Source organism: Podarcis vaucheri (genome assembly GCF_965113315.1).
Source record: "Podarcis vaucheri genome assembly, chromosome: 1".
NCBI classification, from domain to species: Eukaryota; Metazoa; Chordata; class Lepidosauria; order Squamata; family Lacertidae; genus Podarcis; species Podarcis vaucheri.
The window spans coordinates 12327721-12354863 of NC_138759.1; the positions used below are offsets into that span (position 1 = coordinate 12327721).

The 27143-nt window shown below is 45.5% G+C and overlaps 1 protein-coding gene across 1 annotated transcript in view; it reads left to right on the forward strand.

Moving 5' to 3' along the window:
- Nucleotides 1–1409: 1409 nt before the first annotated feature.
- The window catches only part of NUDT14 (nudix hydrolase 14), a 52471-nt gene continuing 26737 nt past the window's right edge, over nucleotides 1410–27143 (forward strand). The window contains exons 1-2 of the mRNA XM_082219027.1: nucleotides 1410–1802; nucleotides 25053–25096. Of these exons, the coding sequence (XP_082075153.1) occupies nucleotides 1470–1802; nucleotides 25053–25096 (377 nt within the window). The 5' untranslated portion in view covers nucleotides 1410–1469. The remainder of the gene's footprint in view (nucleotides 1803–25052; nucleotides 25097–27143) is intronic.

The following is a 27143-nucleotide window of genomic DNA, read 5'->3' on the forward strand; positions in this document are numbered from 1 at the left end:
CAGCGGCTGCCCAGAGGACTCCCAAGGAGAGGGGAGAAGAGAAGAGACTGAGGGAACTCTCCTCAAGGGAGGGTGTTTGAAAAGGGGTGAGGGGCTGCAAGCAATGGGTGACCTAACTGGGCTCCTGAGCCCCACAGGGGTGCTGCAGACAGAAGGTAGTTGGTCAAGGGAGCTGTGGACCCAAAAAAGATTGAAAGCCTCTGCAGTAGGCTACAGACAAACAAATAACCTGTATGGTATCTGTCAATATATGGTACCTGCAATATATATTGCACATGCTTTGTAAACCAAGAAAATCTTTAATAAAAATACTACACACACACACAGATATATATATATATATATATACACACACACACACACACGCACGCACACACACACACACACACAGTGGCACCTCTGGTTGCGAACGGGTTCCGTTCCGGAGCCCCGTTCGCAACATGAGCAGAACGCAACTGGCGTCTGTGTGTCTGTGGGTCACGATTCGCCGCTTCTGTGCATGTGCGTGACGTCATTTTGAGCATCTGTGCATGCGCAAGCGGCGAAACCCGGAAGTAACCCTTTCCGATACTTCCGGGTCACTGCAGGACGCAACCTGAAAAGCTTTAACCTGAAGCAAACGTAACAAGAGATATGACTGTATATATATATATATATATGCAGGTTTTGGTGTCTTCGGGTGTCTTCCCGTGTAAGAGTCGGGGTGTCTGTGCGACGTTTCGACGAGGTCTCACTCGTCATCTTCAGGCTGGTGCTTTCGGCTTCTTGTTACTGGAACTATATATATATATATATATATATATATATATATATACACACACACACACACACACAGTGGGTGCTCGGGTTGCGAATGTGATCCGCGTGGGAAGCACATTCGCAACCTGCTGCATTTGCAACCCGCAGCACCGCATCTGCGCATGCGTGGGTCGCAATTCAGCATTTCTGCGCAAAGCGCAATTTAGCAATTCTGCGCATGTGCAAGCGCTGAAACCCAGAAGTAACCTGGTACTTCCAGGTGTGGTGCGCAACCCGAAATCACACAACCCGAAGCGTCTGTAACCCAAGGTATGACTGTACACACACACACACATGGTACCAGTCAAGCTTTGCCTGTGATATGCTCACTAGATGTTCTGAGGCTCGCCTACTTGCCTCTTATCTGCAGCCTGGAGCTAATATGCTGTGCTTATTATATTCTGCTGAGAGCCGCCCAGAGTGGCTTGGGTATAAATAATAAATTATTATTATTGTTAATGTTATTATTATTATTTCACGAAGGTTACCTAGAAGAGCGTTTTATGCTCTCTCTCAAGCTGCAAATAATTCAGCTGGGAGGAAGCCTCCCGGAGAAAAAGGGGGCTTGCTATATGCCAAGCACGCCGAACTCTTTCTGCGATTCCGTGTGTAGTTTCTTCAGGGTGCTGGGAACTGTAGTTTTCGCTCTGTGTGAAGGAACCGTAGTTTCCATGATTTCGGGTCGGGGGGGGGGGAGAAGAGGGAGAAGCTGTGTGCGTGATTTAAAAGTCTCCTGTACACGCAGCCACAGGTGCATATTCCAGTCAGAACACCTCCGGCATATCAATATATATGAGAGAGGCAGCTCACCCTCTCTCCTCTCTCTCTCTCTCTCTCTCCCTCCTCCTCGCTCCCCTCTCGGGCTGCATCTCCGAGGCGAAGGCGCTGCTTCCTCCTCCTCCTCCTCCTCCTCTTCGCCCCCCATGGAATCCATCGAGGACTTAGCGGTGGGGCCCTGCGACCACTCTCAGTACTTGAGGCCTTTTCGCCTCCGCTACCGCCAGGTAAGCCCGGTGAGGAGGGTCTGCGGCCCAGCGTGGAGGAAGCGCCGCCGCCGCCGCCGCTTTCCTGCCGCCGCGACTAGGCCTCGCCGGCCGCCGCCTCCGACGCAAGCCCGGCGCTTCGGGAACGGAGGCTCCGGCGTGAGGGGGCGCCTTGCCGCCTCCTTTGCCGCCCCCCCATCTCTCTCCCACCCCCGCTGCTGGAGAGGTGCCGGGGCTCAAGCCTGGCGGGGGTCACACAGTTGTTTCCCCCCCCACCCCCCTGCCCCATAAGGTTCCTGAGGTTCATGTAGAAGTGATAGGGGGGGAGGGGTAAGCACTTTGCACATGGGCAGAGGACGTGGGCTTTTTCGTGGCTGAGGGGGTTCCTGGTTGCCGAAAGATAGGGGCAGTAGCTCCCTCCCCCCCCCAAGGTATTGTTTTATATAGATTATAAACTCGGATGTGCAAATCGTGTAATCGGACTTTGGCTTTAATTGCGATGTTCAGATACATACATACATATATATACATATATATATATATATACATATATATATATACATACACACACACACACACACACACACACATATATATATATATATATATGCTTTCGTAGATTTTCACGGGTACAGGAATGCAGGTTTTGGTGTCTTCGGGTGTCTTCCCGTGTAAGAGTCGGGGTGTCTGTGCGACGTTTCGACGAGGTCTCACTCGTCATCTTCAGGCTGGTGCTTTCGGCTTCTGTTCACCAGCCTGAAGATGACGAGTGAGACCTCGTCGAAACGTCGCACAGACACCCCGACTCTTACACGGGAAGACACCCGAAGACACCAAAACCTGCATATATATATATATATATATATATATATATATATATATAGTTGCTTTGTTAACTGTGTTCTATAGGTTGTAGCAGTTTCACAAATGATTTCTTGGGGTTTGATTCCCCCCCTGTATGAATTACGCTGCTTGTTTTTGTTGTTTATGGTTTGTAAGCTGGCTTTGGGGTTCGTTTGAAAGAAAAGTGGCGCAGAAATAGAATAAACTGAATGCGCAGAGTGGCTCTGGGCATGTGCAGAGTTCCGTACCTGCAAAAAAAAAAGGGGGGGAGGCAGCACCATTTTTGCTTTAAAAATTATTGTATGTTTATTTTCCCCTGACGGGACTCTGGGCAGCTTGCAGATAAAAATAAGAATCGCTAAAAGAATAGGGGGGCACTGATAAAATTAAAATTAAAACCATATGCATATATATAATCTGTTAAAACCACACCAATATTTACAAGAAGAGGAGCACAGCACCAGCCCTTTAAATAAAAGCAGAAATATAATCATAGAGTTGGAAGGGACCTTGAGGGTCATTTAGTCCAACCCCCTGCAATTCGGGAATCTCATCTCATTCATACATGACAGGTGGCCATCGGTTCCCAAAAGCTTGTTGGAACAAGAAGGTCTTCACCTGCCAGCGGAAGATCAACATGGAGGGAGCCGGTCTATCTTCTCTAGGGAAGGAGTTTGGGAGCAGCCACCACCGAAAAGGCCCTGTTTCGTGTGTCTACCAAATAGCTAGCGATCTTGTGCACCAAGTGATTTTATTTTTTGGAAAGAAAATGCTTCCATTCTGAGACTGCCCAAGTGTGCTGTGAGCTTCCATGCCCTGAGCACACCCTTCCCTCAGCTTTCCTGCTTATGGGTGCTCAACAATGCTGGTGAGGAGCTGTATCCTCCGCCCCACAGCTGCTGGAGCCTGAGGAGCGGCTTGAGGTAAAAAGGCAAGCAGCGGCTCCTCTGCTACACACACAACAGATGCAGCCATCTGTGCACAGGCAGCGTTGTGTCATCAAACACAACGCACACTCCTAACAAGAAGGGCCCAGCTGGAATTTTCTGTCTGCTTTTGCTGCATTCGTTTCTGGCAACTACCGTAGAGGGGGACTGTGAAATTCTGACTATTATGTCTGCACTATGCATCCAAAAGAGCACCATACCACTTTAAACAGCTGTGGCTTGCCCCAAAGAATTCTGGGAGCTGTAGTCTGTCAACAGTGCTGAGAATTATTAGGAAGACCTTTACAGAGCTACAGGTCTAACATTCTCTGGGAAAAGGGATTATCTGTTAAACCATTCTGAAAATTATAGCTCTGAGTGGAATAGGGGTTGCCTAACAACTCTCAGCAGCGTTAAGAAACTAGACTTCCCGGGATTCTGGCATGCCGTTTTGTTTTGTTTTGTTTTGTTTTGCCCAAAGTTGCTGAGTTGTTGCTTTTTGTGTGTGTGTGTTTTTTGAGAAATCTCAACAAGAATGGAAAAGGAGTTTTTGAACTACTTTAAATGAAAATCGGCTAAATCTACTACCAACATGGATTGCCTTGGTCTGGATTTTCAAAGACATTTCAGCGATTTTCGCCCAGATACTGCTTAAGGGGCCTGAATGCCCACTATGTCAGGACATATGATATGACAACCCTAGTTTTACAGCCATGATAAATGGGGGCATTTTTTAATTTGTTATTTTTTAAAATCTGCATAGTGATTGGGAAAATGTGTTGGCCGGGAGGGGGAAGGTTGATCAAATCAAGAAGCATATCAAAAGGCCTTCGCTAACACGCAGACTATAAATAAATAGGTAGACACTATTTAGATACAAAAAAGAAGTCTCATTCATCAATGAACGTGTTCTTCTTTCCAATTAGACATCCGCTTTATAAATAAATTATTATCTCACTCCATTTCAGAATTGCAGATGGGAGCATGGTGCTAAAATATTAATATCATTATAATCAATTAACATTTCAATAATTTAGTCAATTATTCTCAATCAATTAATTATTATTATTTTGTTGTTGTTGTTTAGTCGTTTAATCGTGTCCGACTCTTTGTGACCACGTGGACCTGAGCACGCCAGGCAATTTATTATACTTATTTTAAAGACAAGTGTTACTATCCAGAAAGAGGACAGAATCAGCTTGATGCCTCTGGGAAGCCCCCAAAGCAAGGCATCATCTCAGCATTATGTGTTCACATTCCTTCTATGCAGAGGGTTGGACTGGATGACTCTCTCGGTCCCTTTCCAACTCTACAGTTCTGTGATTCTATGACTCAGAGGTCTACTGTCCCAGTATGTGGAAGATCGATGGCTAACAGCGCTCTTAAATGTCTTGCACAGTTTTCACAGCTATTACAATTTCAATATAAAACACCTTGCTGCAGGGTCAGTGTTCTTGCAAATGGAAAAATACAAGCACAGCGCCGGGTTAACACTGGTGGGGGCCACCAGCTTTAATAATATATTGTCACTTATTAAATGTTCCCTTCTTCTGAACTGATGAACAGTTAAGACATTTTAACATAAGCTTCCTTTTTACTCATACAGTCTGGGTTTAAAATAGTGTTGACGAAGTTTTCCTCAAATTGCTGGGAATTCAAATGTTCTCAATTTGCTAGGCTGATGATGAGATCTTCTCTGCTGGTGTGTTTGAATGAGCTGAGCTGTCAATTGTCATTATTCCTCATTAGCTTCCAGTGGAGAATAACCGAACATTTTAACATACATTTTTTTTAAGGCTGCAGTCTTACTAGTGAACAATCCCCACTGAACTCACTTGGAGGCGTTTCCAAGAAGACAAGCATAGGATTGGACTGCACGTTTATATTACTAGCCTTAGGCATGGGGCAGGCTTGATATTTCGATCTCTTTCAAATACTTATAGGAAGTACGGCTCTCCGTGTTTTGGGGATCTGCCAGGAGGAGGAAAAAGGAACAGGTGGATCTCATGGTTTAGAGTTGACTATTTAATGGTGAATAGTGGTCGTGTAGTGCTGCTTCACAGCTGATTTTTGTCAAGCTGTTGTAATAAAGTAAAGGTCAAGGGACCCCTGACCATTAGGTCCAGTCTTGGCCGACTCTGGGGTTGCGGCACTCATCTCGCTTTATTGGCCAAGGGAGCCGGCGTACAGCTTCCGGGTCATGTGGCCAGCATGACTAAGCCGCTTCTGGCGAATCAGAGCAGCGCAAGGAAACACCCTTTACCTTCCCACCGGAGTGGTACCTATTTATCTACTTGCACTTTGATGTGCTTTCAAACTGCTAGGTGGGCAGGAGCAGGGACTGAGCAACGGGAGCTCACCCCGTCGCAGGGATTCGAACCGCCAACCTTCTGATCGGCAAGTCCTAGGCTCTGTGCTTTAACCCACAGCGCCACCCGCGCCCCTTTGTTGTAATACTTAGACACACTTTTTTAAATAGATCCTATTCCTCAAGGCCATTTAAAAAAGTGGTAAAAGCACAATAAGCCCCGCCCCACACACATTTTCCTTTAAGAACATAGGAAGAATAGACCAAAGATGAATCTAATCAAGAACCCTCTTTCAGATGCTTCTCGTAAGCATCATTGATATCTCTTGGAAGCTAAGGCTTAAAATAACATCATGTCTATATGGCTACAAAAAATGGCAGCAGGGGTACACTGGATGTGAAATGGAGAAGCTGAGATATACAGATATTTTAAGGGAGGGGGCCTTGGCTCCTTCTTGCAGAAAGTCCCAGGCTCATTTCCTGGCTTCTCCAGTTTGAAGGATCTATGAAAGGTCCTGCTTCAAGACCTGGGAGCTGCTACTAGCCAAACGCAATGCTGAGCCAGCAGTTTGTCTTAGCATAGGGCAGCTTCATATGTAATGTTCTCCTGAATTCAGAGTTTATGCTTCGTTATAAAACACAAAATAAATCAGTGTATTGGTGTGCATTGTAAATTAGCGCAAGGATTAAAATTAATGAAAAGTTATTTGGAGTGCTAATCTGTGAGTGTGTTATTATCTTAAGCTAGTCTAATGTGTGTGTGTTTGTGTTTTATATATGCATGACCCAGCGTCATCAATATTCACTCTTTAGAAAGGAAATGAACCATTCTCTAATTAAAAGTCATCAGCTCCAGGCCCTAAATTGGGATCCTGTACCTTTAAGAGTCAAGGCCTTTTTCTTCATTGCAACACCCTTATGGGAACAGACACACCTGGAAAAATGTTGCCTTCTCAGGGTCTGGACTTGCCGGACGTTAATTTCAGTTATCTGACATATAAATATTTTTGCATACATCTCTACGCATTCTCAAACCCTCCTTGTTTAATTTTCCTTTGAATTCCTGTACAAAATGAAAGCAGTTGAGCTGTATCTGAGACATACAATGCAATTTGTGCAGTCTTCTTAAAAAAGAAAGAAAAAGAACTATCTAAATTGGTGGAGTTAGGATTATACTAAAAAAGAAAAAGAAAAAAAGGTCAGATACTGAGTGCAAATAGAGTGTATCACCCTAGAAGAGGCTTTTCAGTGCTTCTTAAGAAACATCAGGCAATCTGCTCAAAATCTTTACAGAGGTTAACTGTCATAGAAGTTAGCATTCCCACCCTGAGAAATCTGAAGAAAGGCAGCTTTTTTAACAAGAGTTTCAGTTTGCAAAGATCCAGTCCCTGTACTTTCAAGGATCACAGAGAAGGAGGAAATTTCATCAGGTGCGAGGGTATCAGCCATCATGACAGAGTTTTGATGGTTCCTAAGAACTTTTAAAAATAGACAGGTTCCCCCAGGCTCTGGGAACCGCTTAGACTTAATTTTGTGCTTTATCCCAGGTGGAAATTCCCATTTCTATTTTACTTTTACTGGCTTTTCTCCTGTGCAGTTTCAGCAGATGAAACTGTTCCCACCATCTGGTCTCCATGCCAGGAAAAGCTTCACCTGCCACAGAGGTTTAAAAACTCACTGGAAAAAAGGTCTGTAAAGAGGGGGGTGGGAAGCAGCAACCTTCTTCCCTGAGAAGTGGGGGAGACACTGAGTTTTTGCAGTGCTGTAGCAATGCATCTTAACCACCTGCTCATGTTTAATGTTCATATTTTACACTTAGCATGAGGAAAGTTCGCTGCTGAACATTTGCTCTGCAGTTCTGCCTTAAAGCTGCAGGTGTGCAAGAAAGTTCTGTCCAAATTGGGAGGCTGATATGCAGATTTGCTTTTCAATTAAAAAGCATCTTCTCACTGCCTTCCTCAAGACCTTGCTTGTCCTCAATCATGTCCCTTAAACATTGACCAGGGTTTCATTAATACATTAACGCCCGAGTTTAAAGCAACTTTTAAAAAGTTACTTTCCTTCATTGGCGGGGCGCTTAATGGCACACCAAAGTCATGAGCGCAGATAGAGATGACATTAATTATTTGCCTCACGTTTTCCTTGCTGGGTCAGAATCCCCTAAAACCATTTCAGATGGAGTCTGGGAGAGAATCTTGGAGCCTGGGACAGAGCAGCTGGCCTGGACATGGGCCGATGCCCCAGTTGACAGGTTGTTGGATTAGAAAGAATATCAAAGGCAGCAAGCGAGATTAGGGATAAGTGAACATCTGACAGCAGTTTCCAGCAGGGGAGAACAGATGATAAACAATGGGAATGGGGTACTTGCTCGGGGAGAGGAGAGGTGAGAAGGCCATGGGAAAAGTGTGGCGGCAATCTCTAAAGCTCCAGGTTGCTGCACCTCATGAATAGAACAGGAAATAGGATTTGCAGGGACAGATGTGATGAGTGGTGATGAATACATTACAGGCAAAAGAAGGACCAAACTCCGCAAGGTGAGTGATGTCCTTTCCTTGAATCTGCTCGGTGTAATTATGGGAAAGTTTTTGCCTTTCAGAAGGTAGAAAGAAATGACACCAATGATTGCTTGCTTGCTTGTTTAATTACATTATTATCAGTGAAATCCTTATACTGCTAAGAGTGTTTTTATCAGGAAGCAATAACCAAAGATGGGTAGGGAAGATTGTCGGGTTTTCATCAGTTGTAGGCTGTGCTTGTTTGCAGGTTTACGCATTAAACTGAAACAACAGCAGTGTACAGTCTAAAATAACACAAAATAAGAAAACAGCAGATAACATCTTAAAACAGCTTAAAACTTGCTCAATTAATCTATTTGAGATTTCCACCTCCTGATGCCCAGGAGGCAGATTTTTCCTTTTCTCTTTGCTGTCATGGTGTTGTTGCCAAAGGAGCAGTTTCATTTGGTGTATGTTCCCTTCTAAGCAATGCTTAAAGGCATGAAAACCCTCTTGGAGGGCTGCGAACCTTATAGTGGCTTCTGTGCATGCTCAAATAAACATAATACAGTGATGTGATATTCATCTGCTGCTTCTGATTCATCTTGATTTGGAAAATCAACACAAAAGAGTTTTCTGCTCATTAGTTTATAGCAGGCATAGGCAAACTCGGCCCTCCAGATGTCTTGAGACTACAACCCCCATCATCCCTGACCACTGGTCCTGTTAGCTAGGGAAGATGGAAGTTGTAGTCCGAAAACATCTGGAGGGCCAAGTTTGCCTATTCATGGTTTATAGCTTTTCTTTCAGTTTCTTACACATGTCTAAAGTACTTAACAAGAACATTATACACTATGGGGTGTGTGGATGGAGAGGCAGAGATATATAAATGCCTTATCTTCCAAGATATCAGAGTGGGCTAGATCCTCAGCCCATATCCCAGGTCTTGATGCATCAGCTTTGTGAAATGAATTTTAGGTCTGGTTAGTGCATGGCTGGCAGGCTGGAGACAGTATGTGTTCTGCCTTGAGTTCCATGGCAGAAAGGAGGAGTGTAAATGAATTAAAAACCAAACCAACACCAGAAGAGCCTGCTGAATCAGAATAGTGGTCTTTGTAGTCCATTACAGCGGCAGATGAGATGTCTGTGAGAAGCCTGCAAGCCGGACATGAGCGGTGTGAGAAACTCTGATATATAAGCTTAAACCTAGGTTACGGTCACCACAATGGAATGTCTATTTGCCAGTGGGTTAGACTGATTCTACGACTCTGATCTCAACTATATTGTTTGACTGTAGCTTGCTCTTAGAAACCATTCACTTGTCCCAGTACTCAAGAAGGGGAAACCCAAACAGTGGAAACGGAAATGGACTAAGGCAGAGGTTTTTAAACCGTGGTTGCCAGCCTGGAGCCCAGGAATCTCCACATGGGTGCCATTGGCCGTGTGCCAGTAGCAAAACGCACTTGGCGCCTGGGGAATTTCAAACACTGGATGTGAGTGCAACACCCCTGACTGCCAACAACTGCCAGAGGCACAATCAACTTAATGTTTGGGAACTCTCTTCCCCCAGAGCTGTTCCAGGATTCTGCAGAACTGGGAATGGTTGTCTTATGAAAACAAAAGTCAAGTCCGCTTGCTTGCACCCTTCTTTAGACTCTATGGCACAGTGCCCTTTGCGTGCTAACAAAGATAAGGTGAAACCACTCTCTTGAAATATTGTTACTATTTTATTACAGTGGTACCTCGGGTTAAAGGGACACGGGTGGCGCTGTGGGTTAAACCACAGAGCCCAGGACTTGCCTATCAGGAGGTCGGCGGTTCGAATTCCCGTGACGGGGTGAGCTCCCGTTGTTCGGTCCCAGCTCCTGCCAACCTAGCAGTTTGAAAGCAAGTCAAACTGTAAGTAGAAAAATAGGTACCACTCTGGCGGGAAGGTAAACGGCATTTCCGTGCACTGCTCTGGTTCGCCAGAAGCGGCTTAGTCATGCTGGCCACATGACCCGGAAGCTGTATGCTGGCTCCCTCAGCCAATAAAGAGAGGTGAGCGCCGCAACCCCAGTGTCGGCCACAACTGGACCTAATGGTCAGGGGTCCCTTTACCTTTATCTTACCTCGTGTTAAGAACTTAATTTGTTCTGGAGGTCCATTAATAACCTGAAACTGCTCTTAACCTGAGGTACCACTTTAGCTAATGGGGCCTTCTGCTGCTTCTGCACCGCCGCTGCGCCATTTCTGTTCTCTTCCTGAAGCAAAGTTCTTAACCCGAGGTACTATTTCTGGGTTAGCGGAGTCTGTAACCTGAAGCATCTGTAACCCGAGGTACCACTGTATTTGTTAAACTTACCTTAAAATGGCTTCCAAGCAACACCAAAAATAAACAAGCGCTGGAAGGGTGCTTCTATGCTCTCTCTATTATGAATTGGTTTCTAAAAGTCTTATTTATAGCGACATCAGAGAAACTAGCCCACCAAAGCTGGGTTCTCAGATGGGACTTTGCGGCTATCTGGTGTTTTTTTTAAAGCTTATTTAGCGACGTAGTCACACAGATGATGAACGCCGTCCAAATATGATAGCATCTGGTGCTGCTTTTGATTATACAAGTTTTTGACCCATTATTTATGTCTTATCTTAGAACACTGCAGCATTGCCTCTTTTGTACAAGTTTCTTTCAATATTTTTATCCTTTTTGTCTCCTCAACTTATACCTGTCCATACTCGATTGTTGGTGTGTTTTTTCTTTTCTTGAATTTCTGGACTACTCTGTCCTGTTGGTTATACCATTAATATATTTTAAAAATTTAAAAAAAATAAACAAGCACACATCACAAATAGCTTCTGGCCCAGCTACTGCTTTCAACCTTTTAGTGTCTGGGACCGCCACATCTTTGAGGCTTCCTCTTCCCATATGGCCCCTCCCCTGAAATCAAGAATGCCCTCAAGTTTTCTGCTTTGTTTGCCATCATTGCGGGAGGTAGAGACAAGCAGCGCAAGAAGCAAGGCATTCTCAGTCACTGCCCCAGGGTTGTGGGATAGTCTGCCAGAAGATGTCTGCTGGAGCATGCTCTTGCTAGCCTTCAGGAGGGGCTGCAAAACCCAGCTTTCAAGGAAGGCTTTCAGATGCAGTTGTTGAATAATGTTTCTATTTATGGCTTCTAATCTGCCTGGTGTCTTGCCCTGTTTTGTGGACTTTGTTTATTTGTTGTGAGCAGCTTCGAGCCTAGGTGGGGCTGGGTGGAAAACCCCTAAGTCTGAATGTGCTTACGCGGGGACGCGGGTGGCGCTGTGGGCTAAAGCCTCAGCGCCTAGGGCTTGCCGATCGAAAGGTCGGCGGTTCGAATCCCCGCGGCGGGGTGCGCTCCCGCTGCTCGGTCCCAGCGCCTGCCCACCTAGCAGTTCGAAAGCACCCCCGGGGGCAAGTAGATAAATAGGTACCGCTTACCAGCGGGAAGGTAAACGGCGTTCCGTGTGCGGCTCTGGCTCGCCAGAGCAGCGTTGTCACGCTGGCCACGTGACCCGGAAGTGTCTTCGGACAGCGCTGGCCCCCGGCCAATAGATGTGAGATGGGCGCACAAACCCCAGAGTCTGTCAAGACTGGCCCGTTCGGGCAGGGGTACCTTTACCTTTACCTTTAATCTGCCTGGTGTCTTGCCCTGTTTTGTGGACTTTGTTTATTTGTTGTGAGCAGCTTCGAGCCTAGGTGGGGCTGGGTGGAAAACCCCTAAGTCTGAATGTGCTTACCAACTCCAGGTGGAAGACAAGCCCCTTTACCTCTGTTGCAAAGTGAGTCTGTCTGATTCAGGTGCATACTTGCCTTCCAATGAGCTGGGCTATCTGTCGCAATTAGCATAGGGAAAATATTGCTGTGAGTTTGTGGGTACCAGACCCCTCTCATCTCTGGATCAGGCAAGTGTTGGAATTTAATCAAGCCAAGCTATCTTCCCATGGTGAGCCATTAAGGGAGATTAGAATTATATAATTGTAGAGTTGGCAGGGACCCAAAGGGTTTTCTAATCCAACCCCCTGCAATTCAGGAATCTCACCTAAAGCATACATGGCCATCCAACCTCTGCTTTAAAACCTCAAAGGAAGAAGACTCTACAACAGACTTCCTCAAACTTGGCCCTCCAGATGTTTTTTGCCTACAACTCCCATGATCCCTAGCTAGTAGGACCAGTGGTCAGGGATGATGGGAATTGTAGTCTCAAAACATCTGGAGGGCCGAGTTTGAGGAAACCTGCTCTACAACCTCCTAAGGAAGACTGTTCCACTGTTGAACAGCTCTTTCCGTCAGAAAGTTCTTCCTGATGTTTAGTCAGAATATCTTTTTTGTAACTTGAAGCCAACAAACTGAAACTCATTCCAGATAAGACTGGGGGAGACTTTGCTTTTTGAAAAAGCTTATTTTTCTCCCCTATGTCACCAGCTGCCTTCTTCTTCTTCTTTCTTCTTTTCTTTTCACCCTGAGTTCTTCCTTCTTCAAAGTCCATGACACCTTTGGTTAAGGCTGTTCTACAACTGGAGCGCTCTCATGCCATTGTTTCCCAGTTGTCAGTGTTTATACTACATTTTTTTAGATTTGCTTTGAGAACATCTTTAAACCTCTTTTGTTGTCTACCAGTATTTTGCTTTCCATTCTTGAGTTTGGAGTAGAGTAGTTGCTTTGGAAGGTGATAATCAGGTATCCAAACAACATGACCAGTCCAACGAAGTTGATGTTGAAGAATCATTGCTTTCCGTCCTATGTAATCAGCTGCCGCCTGAATTCAGGCACACCCCTCCTCCCATGGCTGCCTTTCCCAACTGCGTCTGCCTCCACGTTAGGGTGTGGAGCCCCCCAAAGGGCAGGGCTAAGTGGTCACTCTGATGCCCCATTGTGTGGGACAACCCTGGATGATTGATTAAACAATCCATGGCCTTTTAAACTGGGGTGTGGTGATCTTGTTTGTTATTGTGTCATGCATTTTTGTGTTTTTACATTGTAAGCTATCCCTGTGATGCTCAAATGAACGGCAGTGTAGAGATGGAGATGATGATAGGCTCAGTGCAAGATGGCCAATGGGCGGCGCCCTGTCCCTCAACAGGTAAAGCCAGAGTTTGGAGAAGAGAGTTTTGGGAGCGGTGATGTGACTGAGAAGCACAGCATAAACGGAATCTACATTGGGTGACCAGATTACGGTTTAAAGATTTCCCCCCCCCCAATGAATCCGGGGACACTTTTCAACTTCAATGGATTTTGTATGGGGACTGATTTGTAAATCCGGGGACTGTCCCTGGGAAACAGGGATGTCTGAGAACCTTAGACCAGATGCATGAGAGAGAAAGAACAGGGCTCCTGTATCTTTAATAAAAGCGTAGAAGAGGGAATTTCAGGAGTTGTAGTTTGCAGTGCACCTACTGAAATTCTATCTTCTGCACAACTGTTAAAGGTGCAGCAGCCCTGGCCTGTTGACCACCTGGTACCCTTAAGTGTACAGGTGACTGGAAAGAAACCTATACCTCATTTAAGCAATGCTGGAAAATGCAAATACAGTGGTAGCTCTGGTTGTGAACGGGATCCATCCCAGAGCCCCGTTCGCAACCTGAGCAGAACGCAACCCACGTGTGCGCGGGTCGCTATTCACCGCTTCTGCGCATGCGTTTGACATCATTTTGAGCGTCTGCGCATGCGCAAGCGGCGAAACCCGGAAGTAACCCTTTCCGGTACTTCCGGGTTGCTGCGGGACGCAACCTGAAAAGTTTTAACCCGAAGCGTTTTTAACCCAAGGTATGACTGTATCATTACATATGCTTTACCAATGGACTGGCTAGATCTAGCAATTCTGTTCCTTTTAAGAATTGAAAGCGGAGTTGTTGTCTCAAATGGGGCTTTTTCTTGCACATCACTGAAGTGATGCGAGGAACCACCAAGGATAGTTCCTCCTTCCATGTTGCTCTTTGGGGTGGTTCAGACTGGCATGCGCACTGCACGGCTCCTCAACAGCTAAATGTAGAGACATCACCTGTTCTCCAAGAATTCTCAAAGATAATAGACAAAGGCTCTGAAATTACATCCGCAAGCTCCTTTGGTACACTTGGATGCAGCTCATCAAGCCCTGGAGAGCTGCTGTGCTGGTGTTTTCTTGGCAGGGATCTCCTAACATCAGGAAGCATTCAAAACTGTGAGACACATGCAAAACATTCTAAAGTGATACGGGTCATTTTACCACCCCAGCACTCTACCACCCCGTTCTTCCTCAGGTGTTGAGATCTAGGTCTGAGAAATGGTGGTGTTTGAGACTGTGAACTTACATGACATTTAATATGTGATGGAACATTCGTTCTTCCCTGCAAATCACGGATGACAGGTCTTCTCAACAGCTGCTAACCGTGATAAAATTAATCAGAAGAAATGTTATGCTTCTAAATACAAGTTGCTGGGGGTAGGGATCATATAATCATAGAAGTACAGAGTTGGAAGGGACCCTGAGGATCATTAGTCCAAACCTTGCAGCTGCATATTGGTGTTATCAGCACCTTCACACTCTGCTTGTGAACTTCTCATATCTCAGGGTTAGGATCTTTTTTGTTTCGGATATTTATCTCCACTTCACCCGTCAGGCCAGCTTTGACTGGTGGGTGGGGCTATACCCCTGTCAGTCACCTGGTGTCAGGCGACTGGTAGGTGGGAAGTCCTGCCCATCTGTCAAAGTTCATCTGCAGGTTAGGGTCAGCTTCAGCAGTGCGTCCCCTGCAGGCAGGGGTCAGCAACCTTTTTCAGCCGTGGGCCGGTCCACCGTCCCTTGGACCATGTGGTGGGCCGGGCTATATTTTGGAAAGAAAAATATGAACGAATTCCTATGCCCAACAAACAACCCAGAGATGCATTTTAAATAAAAGGACACATTCTTCTCATGTAAAAACACACTGATTACCAGACCATCCGTGGGCCGGATTGAGAAGGTGATTGGGCCGCATCCGGCCCACGGGCCTTAAGTTGCCTACCCCTGCCTGCAGGCAGCACCCTGGTGAAGCTGCACCCAGCAGGATTCAACCCTACGCATCAGGTGATGTCACCCAGGTATATCAACTGACTGGCAGGGGTGTGTGGCCTGGGGAAATCTGCCATCCCAATTCCAGCCATATCTAGTTAGCCGCTGCGGGGAAACAGGATGCTGCACTAAATGGACCATTTCAGAGTGATCTAACAGTGTTGCTCTTAAATTCTTACCTGGCCCTTAAGTGATGGGCATGTGTGAACTGGCTCTCAGTGCAGAAGTATTCTTGTCCTTCGCCCAGCCACTCTATTTATCACCAATAGGTAATGAAAGTTTACCCGTGAACTATTGTTGTCCTCTTTCATAGCATCCTGTCTACTCCAAATTTAACACATGCACACGGAAACACCGAAACTCACTATCCTTTTAAGCATATGTTTTGCAGGTTCACCATTGGGGAGAGGGAGAGGGCCGCTCGCTATGTTATGTAAGACATAATTTAAAATCTGGGGCTTGGTAGCATCTGTCCATTTTGTATTGATTTTTGCAGAGGACTGGAGGGAGGTGAAAGGTCCTCGTGATTTTTGTAAGAAGGTCCTGTGAGAAAGTCTTCGGGGGAAATCTAAAGATTGTGTGTAAGCCTTGCCTTCCATTAACCCCCCGCTGTTGCTCTTCATCAAGTTATTTTAATGACTTTCAAAGCAAGTGAGCGGAAAATGGCTTCTCTGGAACCTTGAGGAGGCTGAGCTACTAAAACGGTTGTTGCTTTCAAAGTGAAACATACCAATAGGAGGATAGCAAGTTAAAAAGACTTTTGTGATTCTGTTTTAAAATATGGAGATATTTTAAATAAGGCATTATAGTTACAACTCCCACAAAAGTGAAAATCCTCACCTGCTAAATGCTCTATATTAGTGCTTCTCCTTCTGGTGGTTCCTTTTTCTCTTTTAAAAAAGCAAGAAGACTTGGGAGGTTGCTACAGAGGAATAATGATCTGACCCTGGCAGTTTCTGTCTTCAGGTTTTACTGGAGAGGTTGGTTGCATATTCTTCAATTCCTCCAGGTTCCACTGGGGGAGTTAGTATAGAGCTTCTACTTGCTCATTTTCCTCTGCCTTCCCTATAAAATATCATTTCTCTTAGCCATTATTTTGAGTTGTGAATTGCACAGAGTGCTTTGGCGCACCAGTGTAGTAAACATGGCTAAATGGTGTTTATTTTAAGGTCTCTTTCTCCGCACTTACAGTCACATTGCTGCTTGCTTTCCCTTTTTCATAGAGGGAAGGGTTGGGCCAGGATTGACTGTGGATGTTTCGGTAGAAATCTGGCTCTTGCTGGAAGATTTTCCCCTTGGGAAATAGAAGTGGGGGACCCAACTCAGTGCACCCCAGTTTACTTGCAACCTCATACAATTATTTTATGAGCATCATTCAGTCTTCGTTGTGCGGCATGTAGGAAGTGTTGGACTCTTCCCAGAATGCATAGCTGGGGCCTGTCTTTTTTATCATTTTTAAAGCAAATTAATTATTAGCTCAATGGTAGAGCATCTGTGGAAGACCCATGGCTGAATTCCCCTTTAGAAACCTCAGAGAGCCGCTACCAGCCAATGTAGACGGCACTCAGCTAGGTGGACCAAGTATTCTCACTCTGTATAAGGCAGCTCCCTATCTGCAATGCATTCTAAATGGGGCTACCTTTGAAGGTGACCCGGAAACTACAACTAATCCAGACTGCGGCAGCTAGACTGGTGACTGGGAGTGGCCCCAAGACCATATAACACCAGTCTTGAAAGACCTACATTGGCTCCCAGTAAGTTTCTGAGCACAATTCAAAGTGTTGGTGCTGACCTTTAAAGCCCTAAACGGCCTCGGCCCAGTATACCTGAAGGAGAGTCTCCACCCCCATCATTCAGCCTGGACACTGAGATCCAGCTCCGAGGGCCTTCTGGCGGTTCCCTCACTATGAGAAGCCAAGTTACAGGGAACCAGGCAGAGGGCCTTCCCAGTGGTGGTGCCCGCCCTGTGGAAAGCCCTCTCATCTGATTTCAAGGAAGTAAACAACTATCTGACTTTTAGAAGACAGCTGAAGGCAGCCCTGTTTAGGGAAGTTTCTAACGTTTGATGTTTTATCATGTTTTTAATATTCTGTTGGGAGCCACACAAAGTGGCTGGGGAAACCCAGCCAGATGGGCGGGGTATAAATAATATGTTTTTTATTATTATTTCTATCATCCCTTATTTAAAAATGAGCCATATAACACTAAGTGGTATAACGTCTACCTTTCAGCTCTTTCTTTTACTGAAGGGCCAAGTTGCTCCCCCCCCCCAGAATCAATTTGTGCCAGTTCCAGTTGCCTCACATCTGCATCCCAGGTTATAACCTTAAATGCAGTTGCTGACCTAGCAGTAAACTGAAGGTAGCAGGAAAAGCCGTAGCTTTGACCCCTGAACCTATCAGCTTTCCTAGTGCCGGCGACATATCCTCCCCCCTTTCAGGTATCAAGTTCAGCGTACTACTGTCTGCTTGCTTGAGGAAAAGAGTGGGCTTTATAGGCAGAATGCGATTGCTTTGGATGACAAAGCAATATATAGAGGGATTCTGTGCCTCCCTTCTAAGGAGCTTAAGATGGTATACTTGGTTTCCTTCCTTTCTGCTTTATCTTCACAGCAATCCCATAAGGAAGGTTAAACTGAGAGATAGTGACTGGCCCAAAGGCCACTTGTTTAGCTTTGTGGCTGGGTGGGGGATTTGAACCCAGGTCTCCCTGGCCCAAGCCTGACACTTTCTCTCCACTTCCACATGCTGGAAGAAATAACTCATCTGTTTAAAATTTGGCGGCACTGGTTGCCTCATCACAAAGTAAATCAAGAGTTTATAAAATCTAGGAGTAAAAGCTGTGTCAGTTTGTGCCAGCTCGTGATGCTGTCTTAACAATAAAGGGAAACTTTGCAGATTTTAGCTTACCTGTCCTCGGAGCTGATGGGTTTGAAATAAGCATAGTGGCCTGGCCCCCTGTATCACATGAACAGCTGAAGAAGTGAATGCACTTCTCAAATGTTTGTTTTGCCTCCTAATGGGTAAAAACGACACCTTTTGAACAGTAAAACTATACTGCCATCACCATCTGGATGCAGTTTTATTACAGTCTCCTGCCAAAATATAACCCTCGCTTTGAAGACTAAAACGGATACGGTTTGTAAAAATTACAGTGCGACTTTTGGGTTGTGTACCATTCTTGGGAGGGCGGGGGAGGTAGCTTCTACTCGTCCCCGGATTGGTTGGTTTAAATGTCTTTTTAGTTCAAGGTAGCCAACTTACAGCTGAGATACAAACAGGATTCATTCTTGGTGCCTGAAGCAGAAAATCCCTCTTTGGTGGTATAACATAAATACAACAGCAAGTGAAAATAATAATGGCAGCCTTAAATCTGTTTACTGAGACTGGCCGCCTCACCATGCCCAATGGTAGAGCCGGCCATGATGCTTACCAACTCAGTGGAGGAGAGAGCTAGGTGCAGAGGTGAGTGGGGTTTTTCTTATAGCAGCCTGATTTGATCCATCCCCCCTGAATTTTGGGGTTGTCCTCAAACGCCTCAGAGCTCCCAATGGACACTGGGAAGCGCAGTATCACAGCTGAAGATAACAATCTCATCCAATTATTCAGTACCAACAGTCATCTGTTTACTGATCACATTCACATCCCACTCTTCCTCGAAGGAGCTCAGGGGGGTATTATATGGGGATTATCCCATATTGCCCTCATGGAAACCCTGAGAAGTTTAGATTAGGTGGACAGGCAAGGTTGTCAAGAGAGGTAGGCAGATGTTTGAGCTCAGGGCCAAGTCTAGTGCTGTATCTGCCACACCAGACTTCCTCTCCATAGTTTTGGGAAACGTCTTTTGAAAGGGGAGCCATATTTTTCGCCCACTTCAGGGGGTGTTGGAATGCCATTCTTCTTGCAATGGGGCGTAGAAAGGAGCTCAGTTCAGTTTGTTCCGTAGAAATCTGTGCAAGCCCAAACGTGCTGCCTCTGTTTTGCGATGTACAATTTATGTTGATAATTCCGATTTCACAATATCGCATGGAGAATAGACTTGTGTGCTTCCTTTCAAAATCCCCTCCTGGTTTTAAGCGGCGATTGGCACGGAAGGCAAAGCCTTGTTTTCTCTTCCTCGTTAATTCTGTTTACACGAAGGCCGTGCTCAAAGTGATGCCCTAAAACAGGGCTAATTGAAACAATGCAGGGGTGGAGGCATGCAAATGGAAATGCACACGAACGAATCGCGCCAAGTTCAGATTGACCTAGAGGTAAAGAGCGTGCCAGGGCATTGCCATAGTCACTGGTGATGTTGGCTATTGACTTCACGTGACAGTAGCCGGCATTAATAATGCAGCTAGCAAAAAGAAAAAATCCAATCCAACAACCCCAAATTATGAAATCTCCCGTCATCTTTTCTTGCAAACCACATGGATGTGAAATCAATTTCCATTAAGCTAAAATGGAAAATGGATAAACAAAGTGGGAGCGAAAAGTGCAGCAGACAAGGAGATGGTTCATGTCGAGAATGATGGTTAAGCATCTTCCTCTTGTTTTTGTGCGGCTAGCACAGCTTGGCTTAGGGAAAAAGGTTGTCTGCCTTATACTGAGTCAGACCCATTGGTTCATCCAATCCAGAATGGGGACCCTGTCAGCACTGATAGTAGTCAAAGCTTGCCCAGCCTCCCTACCTGAGAGGTTTTTAACTGGAAATGCCAGGGGTTGGATCTGGGCCCACCTGAATGAAAAGCAAGTGTTTTGCTACTGAGCTTGGAGATCATTTTCAAATGTAGATAGCTCAGTTTGTTACATCCTGGTGCTGATAACACCAAGGTTGCAGGTTCGATCCCCATATGAACAGCCCCATATTGCTGCAATGCAAGGGGTTAGATTAGATGATCCTCAGGATCCCTTCCAACTCTGATTCCTTTAACTAAAAACTTGATTGCCATAGAGGGCGCACCTTCATAAAGGTAAAGGGACCCCAGACCATTAGGTCCAGTCGTGACCGACTCTGGGGTTGTGGCGCTCATCTTGCTTTACTGGCCGAGGGAGCCGGAGTACAGCTTCCGGGTCATGTGGCCAGCATGACTAAGCCGCTTCTGGCGAACCAGAGCAGTGCACGGAAACACCGTTTACCTTCCCGCCGGAGCGGGAGCTTTCGAACTTCTAGGTTGGCAGGAGCAGGGACCCAGCCAAGGGAGCTCACCCCATCATGGGGATTCAAACTGCCGACCTTCTGATTGGCAACTCCTAGGCTCTGTGGTTTAACCCACAGCCCCACCCACGTCCCTTTCCTTTAAAGATCTAATGGCAAGATCTTTTTCTGAGTTTATGCCGGTCAGTGGTAGTGGGGCATAGTAACTCGCAGTCTTTTGGAGCAGGGCCTTCTCAGTTGTGGCATCCATGTCATGGCACCCTCTCCCTAAGTAGGCCAACCAGTTTAGGATTGCTTGGGGGTAACAGAGAGGTGGAAACATGTTTATTTAAACAGGCCTTTGGAGATGGGTTACTACGAAAGAGATGCTGCCAGAGGCTTTCTGTTGTTTTAGCTATTTGCACGCCGGGGGGCGGGGAGAGAACGTGCATGCAAAACATGGATCCACTTGATTACATCACATTTAAATGTTCAAATGCACAAACTGGTTGCAGTAAGAGAAATAAACAAGCCTGTTGTTTACTTTGCAAACCCTGAAAAGTCGAGCAGTTCCTAATGAGGGGCTACGTTTTGCATCGGTGGAGGCTACTGTCACAGAGCAAGCCAGCAGTAAATCACACACTGCTCAAAGTTGGCGCTAACTCTTCATTAACAAAAACATGATCTTCCCAGACTTGGCTGAGTTTCAGGCCTAATGAGCACAGCTGCCCATCCCCGGCAGGTCTTACTCCCTGAATCAGTTGCCGAGACTGAAAATCCCCATCTAAGGCCCCTCCTCTTCAGTCTTCAGACAATCAGAGACTGCACCTGCATGCAGCCTGCCACTGCTACACCCATTTCAGCCCTCTTCTGATTCTGGGAGACATGGGGGAGGGGAGCTTGTCTCAGCAGGAGGGGGAGACCCCCGTGACACTTACCCAGCCTGATTCATCTCTGCCTCTTGACCTCCCTCTTCCCACTTGCTTGCTTCAGTTTCTGATTCTGATTCTGGACTTCTCTCTACCACAGACTCTCCCAGCTCACTAAGCCCTGTTACCTCTTCAGCTTCCAATGTTTCCTCCTCCCAGTCTGCTCCCTCTTCTCCTTCTGACCACTCATCGTCATCCCACCACCACTTCCCGGCCTCTGAGCCTTCGCCCCTTGATGGTTCCCCATCTGGTGCCTCCCACCATTCCTCTGTGCTCAGCCAGCCCATGACAGCTACTGACTTGCTCCCCCATAAGTTGAGACACAAGCAAGGGGATCTTAATACTCTCGCTAACATTTCTCAGTTGTTTCTCCCAAGTAAAAGGCAGAGGTTGGGATTCATAATAATGGTTGCAGTAGTTGCAGTTGTAGGGCTATGTTAGGGGCCCTACAAGAACCCCCCACACATCAGTGGATTCCCGTTTGCCCATCTCTTCATCATACTATGAATATGCAGGTTTGTTGAATGGGAGAAAGATAAATCAGTGCCACGAACTTGCCCATTTCTTGATAAAAATCACTATAAGCACAGTTGGATTTATTGTTCTGCAAAGTACACAGAGTCATATAACCATTGGCAACTGTTTACCTGGAATTAATAATTAGCAGCCTTCATAGCGGACTCTTAGCAAAGAGCCAGGCATTTGGCACAATAGAAACTCGGCTGCACAGAGCCGAGTTCAAATTGCATTACACAAGGACAATGGCAGCAAATGGCAGTCATTTGAGTTTCTGCCACAGCAAACAATGGGATGCTGGACACTTTCATTTGTTTATTGCATTATTTATTTGGACAGGTGCAAGCTGGCCATGCAAAATTGAATCTTGCTCCTAGATATTCCTTTGCAAAGCTTTGTTGGACCAGTGCATAGGGATAAGCGAAAACATGCATATCCTAGCATACTCTAAATCTATTTATGTCCTCATTATTGTAGATTAAACAGTCCACAAAAGTGGAAAGCTCTGTCTCTGTAGTATGCTACTAAATGAAACTGTTTGGGCCAGGTATAGTTATGAGTTTTCTGGAAAACATTCGAATTGGGAAATTTTCTGCAAATTTTTACATTACCTTATGCAAATTTGAATAGGATAATATACATTGGAAAGCTTCCAGCTTTCTTCAGAAAATATTCTGAAGGCCTAGCTTACTGATTTAATCTAGCACGTATATTTTTCTTGTATTTGGTAAAGAAAGATTAGCACTTTGAAATTGTGCCAGGCTTATGTAACACAGCAAGCCTGCAATTTAACACAGGCTTTATGTTCCAGGGATCTCACCTAAAGCCAAAATCGCATATAGTGAAAACACATTGGGTTCAATGGCAGGTGGGATTGCCAAAGTCTGTATTTGCACCCAAAAGTAATCTACTTGTGTTTTCTTCGCTGCTGCATGGAATAATGCATGAACCAGACCTTTGGGTTTAGTAAGTAAAGCATTTTAAACTAAATTAAGAGTGTGTGGTCTGTTCATTGGCAGAGAGATAGAGAGAGGTGGGGGCAAGAGCTTTAAAGGAGACTAAACGGGATTTGCAAAAGAGTTTAACAACTTATATTCCATGCTATACAGGGACGCGGACTTATAAAAAATATTGGGGGGTGGGGGTGGGAAAGCTCATGAATAATAAATAAGCTCATGAATATGCAAATAAAGTGGCGCCGCCTCCTCGTGAGCGAATAGGGGAGAGTGTGCTGCGCCTATTAATCAGCTCCAAAGGAAATTGGGTGGAGCTTTTGCTCGGGAGGGAGGGCAGGAGGCATGCAGGCAGCCCGACCCTGTGCATTTTGGGCTGGGGGAGGGGCGGCGATGGTGCTCTGCTGGAGGGGCGCCGGAGATTATTGGGGGGGCAGAGCCCCCCCAAACGAATTTTTGAGGGGGCTCGGGCCCCCTCAAGCCCCATGGAGTCGGCGCCTATGATGCTATACTGTTGCTTAATTCTGAGAGTGTTTTTAACCCTGCTGGGTGCTCTCTCCCGCTGGAGAGTGCAAATCCCCGCATTTTGAAAGAAAATGCACCCCCTTGCCTATCCAAGCCTATTTGGAAGGTTGTGGGGCTTTTGTGAACTACGTGGGATGGGGTGAATCTCTGCAGGGAGTCATCAGGCTTGAACCCCACATTGCACCCCCCCCATGATATCTCCTTATAGATTTGGTCGGTTTTAACTGCTTTTAGAGCTGCTTACATTTGAGGAGAGTTTCTCCTAGGATGAGCAACCACTTTGCAATTAGCCCTGTGGAAATGTCATATAAACCAGCCATTGGACAAACAGTCCGTGTCAACAGCAGCAAAAAGCCTAGTTAAACTTCTAGAAGTTCAGAAGCTTATTATCCAAGGCAATGTTGCAGTCGCCTAATCCCCACCAACTGTTCTGTGTTCAGTTGCCCTGACAAATTCTGTATATAAGCCTTCAGGCCTGCCTTTGTGTGTTGCATCTTCACCCACCCAGCGACTCAGTTTCATCCTTTTTTTTCTCTCTCACCTGGCTTAAGGTTTTCAACATGCTGCCAAATGAGCCTTGTTCACACATTGCGACAATTTATTTATGTGAAGTATTTCTTAGCTGCTGTTCATCAAAAGATGAACCAGGGCGTTGTGCAAAAGTGTGAATGAAATTCTGCCTAGGTACAGATACGATTTTAAACCAACAAATAAACATAACACAATGAAACAAGGAGCCTTTTGCCACCCGAGGCCCTTCTCCCCCTGCTTCCTCTGAGGTAGTTGAGCATGGTGGCAACACAAGAATAGGCCTTTTCGGTGGTGGCTCCCCACTTGTACAATGCTCTCTCCCGGAAAGCAAGCCTGGTGCTAAATGCTAAAATATTGCTGTACATTCAGGCCTTGATCATTAATCTGAAGGGCAGTGAGTGAGCGGGTTTTGGCCTGTTTCAGTGCGCATTTTCTTAAAAGGATTTGCCCTTTTATAATTAATCTTGGATGAGCATGTTTAGCTGTTGTGCTTTATATGGGTTTTTTAAGCTTTATGTTGTAAGTTGCTTTGGAAAACTCCTTGGTGTGAAATGGCAAATAAGTGAATAAAAACTCAAAGGCTGAAAAGAGGTTGTAGCGTAATTCCAGAAAATACAGGGGTAACATGTGACTTATTTCCTTCATTCTCACAAGGACTAGATGGTGAGAAATGAAGCCTAGAGTAGGTACATGGCGTGTTTTATGTGCAACCATGATAAGGTGCAGGAACCTTGCCCTCTCTTGCCATTGGTCATCCAGCTGGGAATTTTTAAAGGAGATCAAGTAGGTCAACAGAAGCTAGGATGGTGGTTCTAGACCCCGTGAAGTCCAGAATCTCTCCCCCGGTGGACCAGTTCCCCATCCTCACCCCCCAGCCCCAGCATTGCTTTCCCTTTACCACCATAGTTCTTGGCAAAATATTCTAAACTGATCAAATGTATTTATTGTAACACTATTTCTATGCCACCTCTGTGCCAAATACAAACAGCTTCCAACATAAGCTACAATAGCATTTAAACCATACACATGTATGGACAATTGGTTGATTGAAGACTAACATACTGTACTAATTGTTAGGGATGGCTTTTTTGTTTTGCAGAATGGCATTTCAAAGAAATGGGATTTCATGAGGACACATGACAGGTAAATTTTGCAGCATTTTTTTCTTTTACATATTCCTTCAACCAGTCAGTTTTCTCTCTCATCTTATCTGTCTGTCTATCTATCTATCATCTATCTATCTATCTATCTATCTATCTATCTATCTATCCACTTAACTGTCATATAGCACTTCTGATTGTTCACATTCATCATCCTTCGTATACCAAACCCTCTCAGGTGAGCCGGTTGTCCTATAAGGCCTGGCATTGAAACTAAGAGTTAGAGCGAGAGTATTGCTTAAGGACATTTGGTGAATTCACAGCAGAGGCAAAATTCAAACCAGAGATTTCCCGAATTATAGTTCAGTCTCTTAACCAGTTTGATCTAATCCATGCATCCATTTGGTTGTGTACAAACAGCAAATCTCTGTGAAAGGTCTGGCACTTGTACCATCCTCTCAAAGGGGAACAGTGCATCAGGAAGGAGGTTTCAGCTAGACTAGAAGAGATTTATTTGTTTGGGTTTGGGCTGATATGTTGGTTTTAGCCATACAGGGAAATTCAAAACATGGCTATGCATTCAAGCATACCATCCACCCCCCCCCCCAATCTTCATTCTGACGCAGTACATTTTCTATATGAAACAATCCTCATTCCCCTCCTAATAGTTTGAATTGGCTTTCTGGGCCAAATCAGATGTGATATTAATAGACTAATAGATTGGGGCTGCATCACACGGAGAGGGTAAGTTTAACCCTTCCCGGCTACATTCCTATTGAAACCCCCCACGCTGCTGTTAGCCATATACTGTATTTAAAAAAAAGCTTTCACCCGCCTCCCACGCATCTATTATTAAATTTCAAAAGCCCTGACGTGTTTCCAAGTGATGCATTTAGTGTCACGTCTAGTTTGACCCTTGGTTTAGACTGTTTGTATGCCCACAGAGGAAGGGAGTTCCAAAGCCAGGGAACACACTTCAAAAACATCACTGTTCGGCTTGGAGAAGAGAGGCCAGTCTCCAGAGGTTTCCTTTGGGGGATTAGAGAGATCAGTGAATTGCTGGAAATGCAGTACTTCGCTACGCCTTGCTGTTCTCGAACATAATAACTTCATAAATTGTTTCTCCAGCATATAACACTTCATAAGTACTGCAGCAATGATACCTAGCAGCCTTTTAAAGGACGGGGGGATTACAGAGAAAAGCTCACTAAATATGTTTTCTAGAAGGGCTGGGTGGGGTTTTTTTTTTTTTGCAATTATAGTTTTTAAAGGACTTTTTCACAGGACGTTTTTAAAATAGCTGCTTGCTGTTTTACACGATTGCATAAGGTGCACGTGTCACACCAGTCATCTCTGGTCACAAAACATTTGTTGCCTTCGCATGTGCAGCAGCTGTCATCCGGCAACTTTTTTTGTGACTACAGAGCACAGCATTCAACCGTGAGCATGCCAAGCCATCTTGCTCTGCACTGCAGCCTTTATACCTTTGTAGGAATACAAAGGGCTTCTTCACCCCAGGCCCCTAAGTTTGTCATCCGGAACTGCTAATGCAGAGATCAGTTTTATTTTGGGGTAGAACTCGCTGTGGATGCCTCCTGCGCTGCAAGCCTCTTGCGTTCTTTTTTATTTATTTCTTGGCTTGACCAGTTCTCTGGTCCTTTCTCAAACGTGCAGCACGCATGGGGGGGTCACCCGATTTGCTTATCCTTGCAACATACCCAGATCCTTCAACCATTCCTCATAAGACTTGGTTTCCAGACGTTTGATCATCTTGGTTGCCCTCCTCTGCACACCTTCCAGCTTGTCAACATCCATCTTAAATTGTGGTGCCCGGAACTGGACACAGTATTCCTGGTGTGGTCTGACCAAGGCAGAATAGAGTAGGAAGTGAGAGCTGGACCACAAGGAAGGCTGATCACCGAAGAATTGATGCTTTTGAATAATGGTGCCGGAGGAGACTCTTGGGAGTCCCATGAAGATCAAACCTATCCATTCTTAAGGAAATCAGCCCTGAGTGCTCACTGGAAGGACAGATCGTGAAGCTGAGGCTCCAATACTTTGGCCACCTCATGAGAAGAGAAGACTCCCCG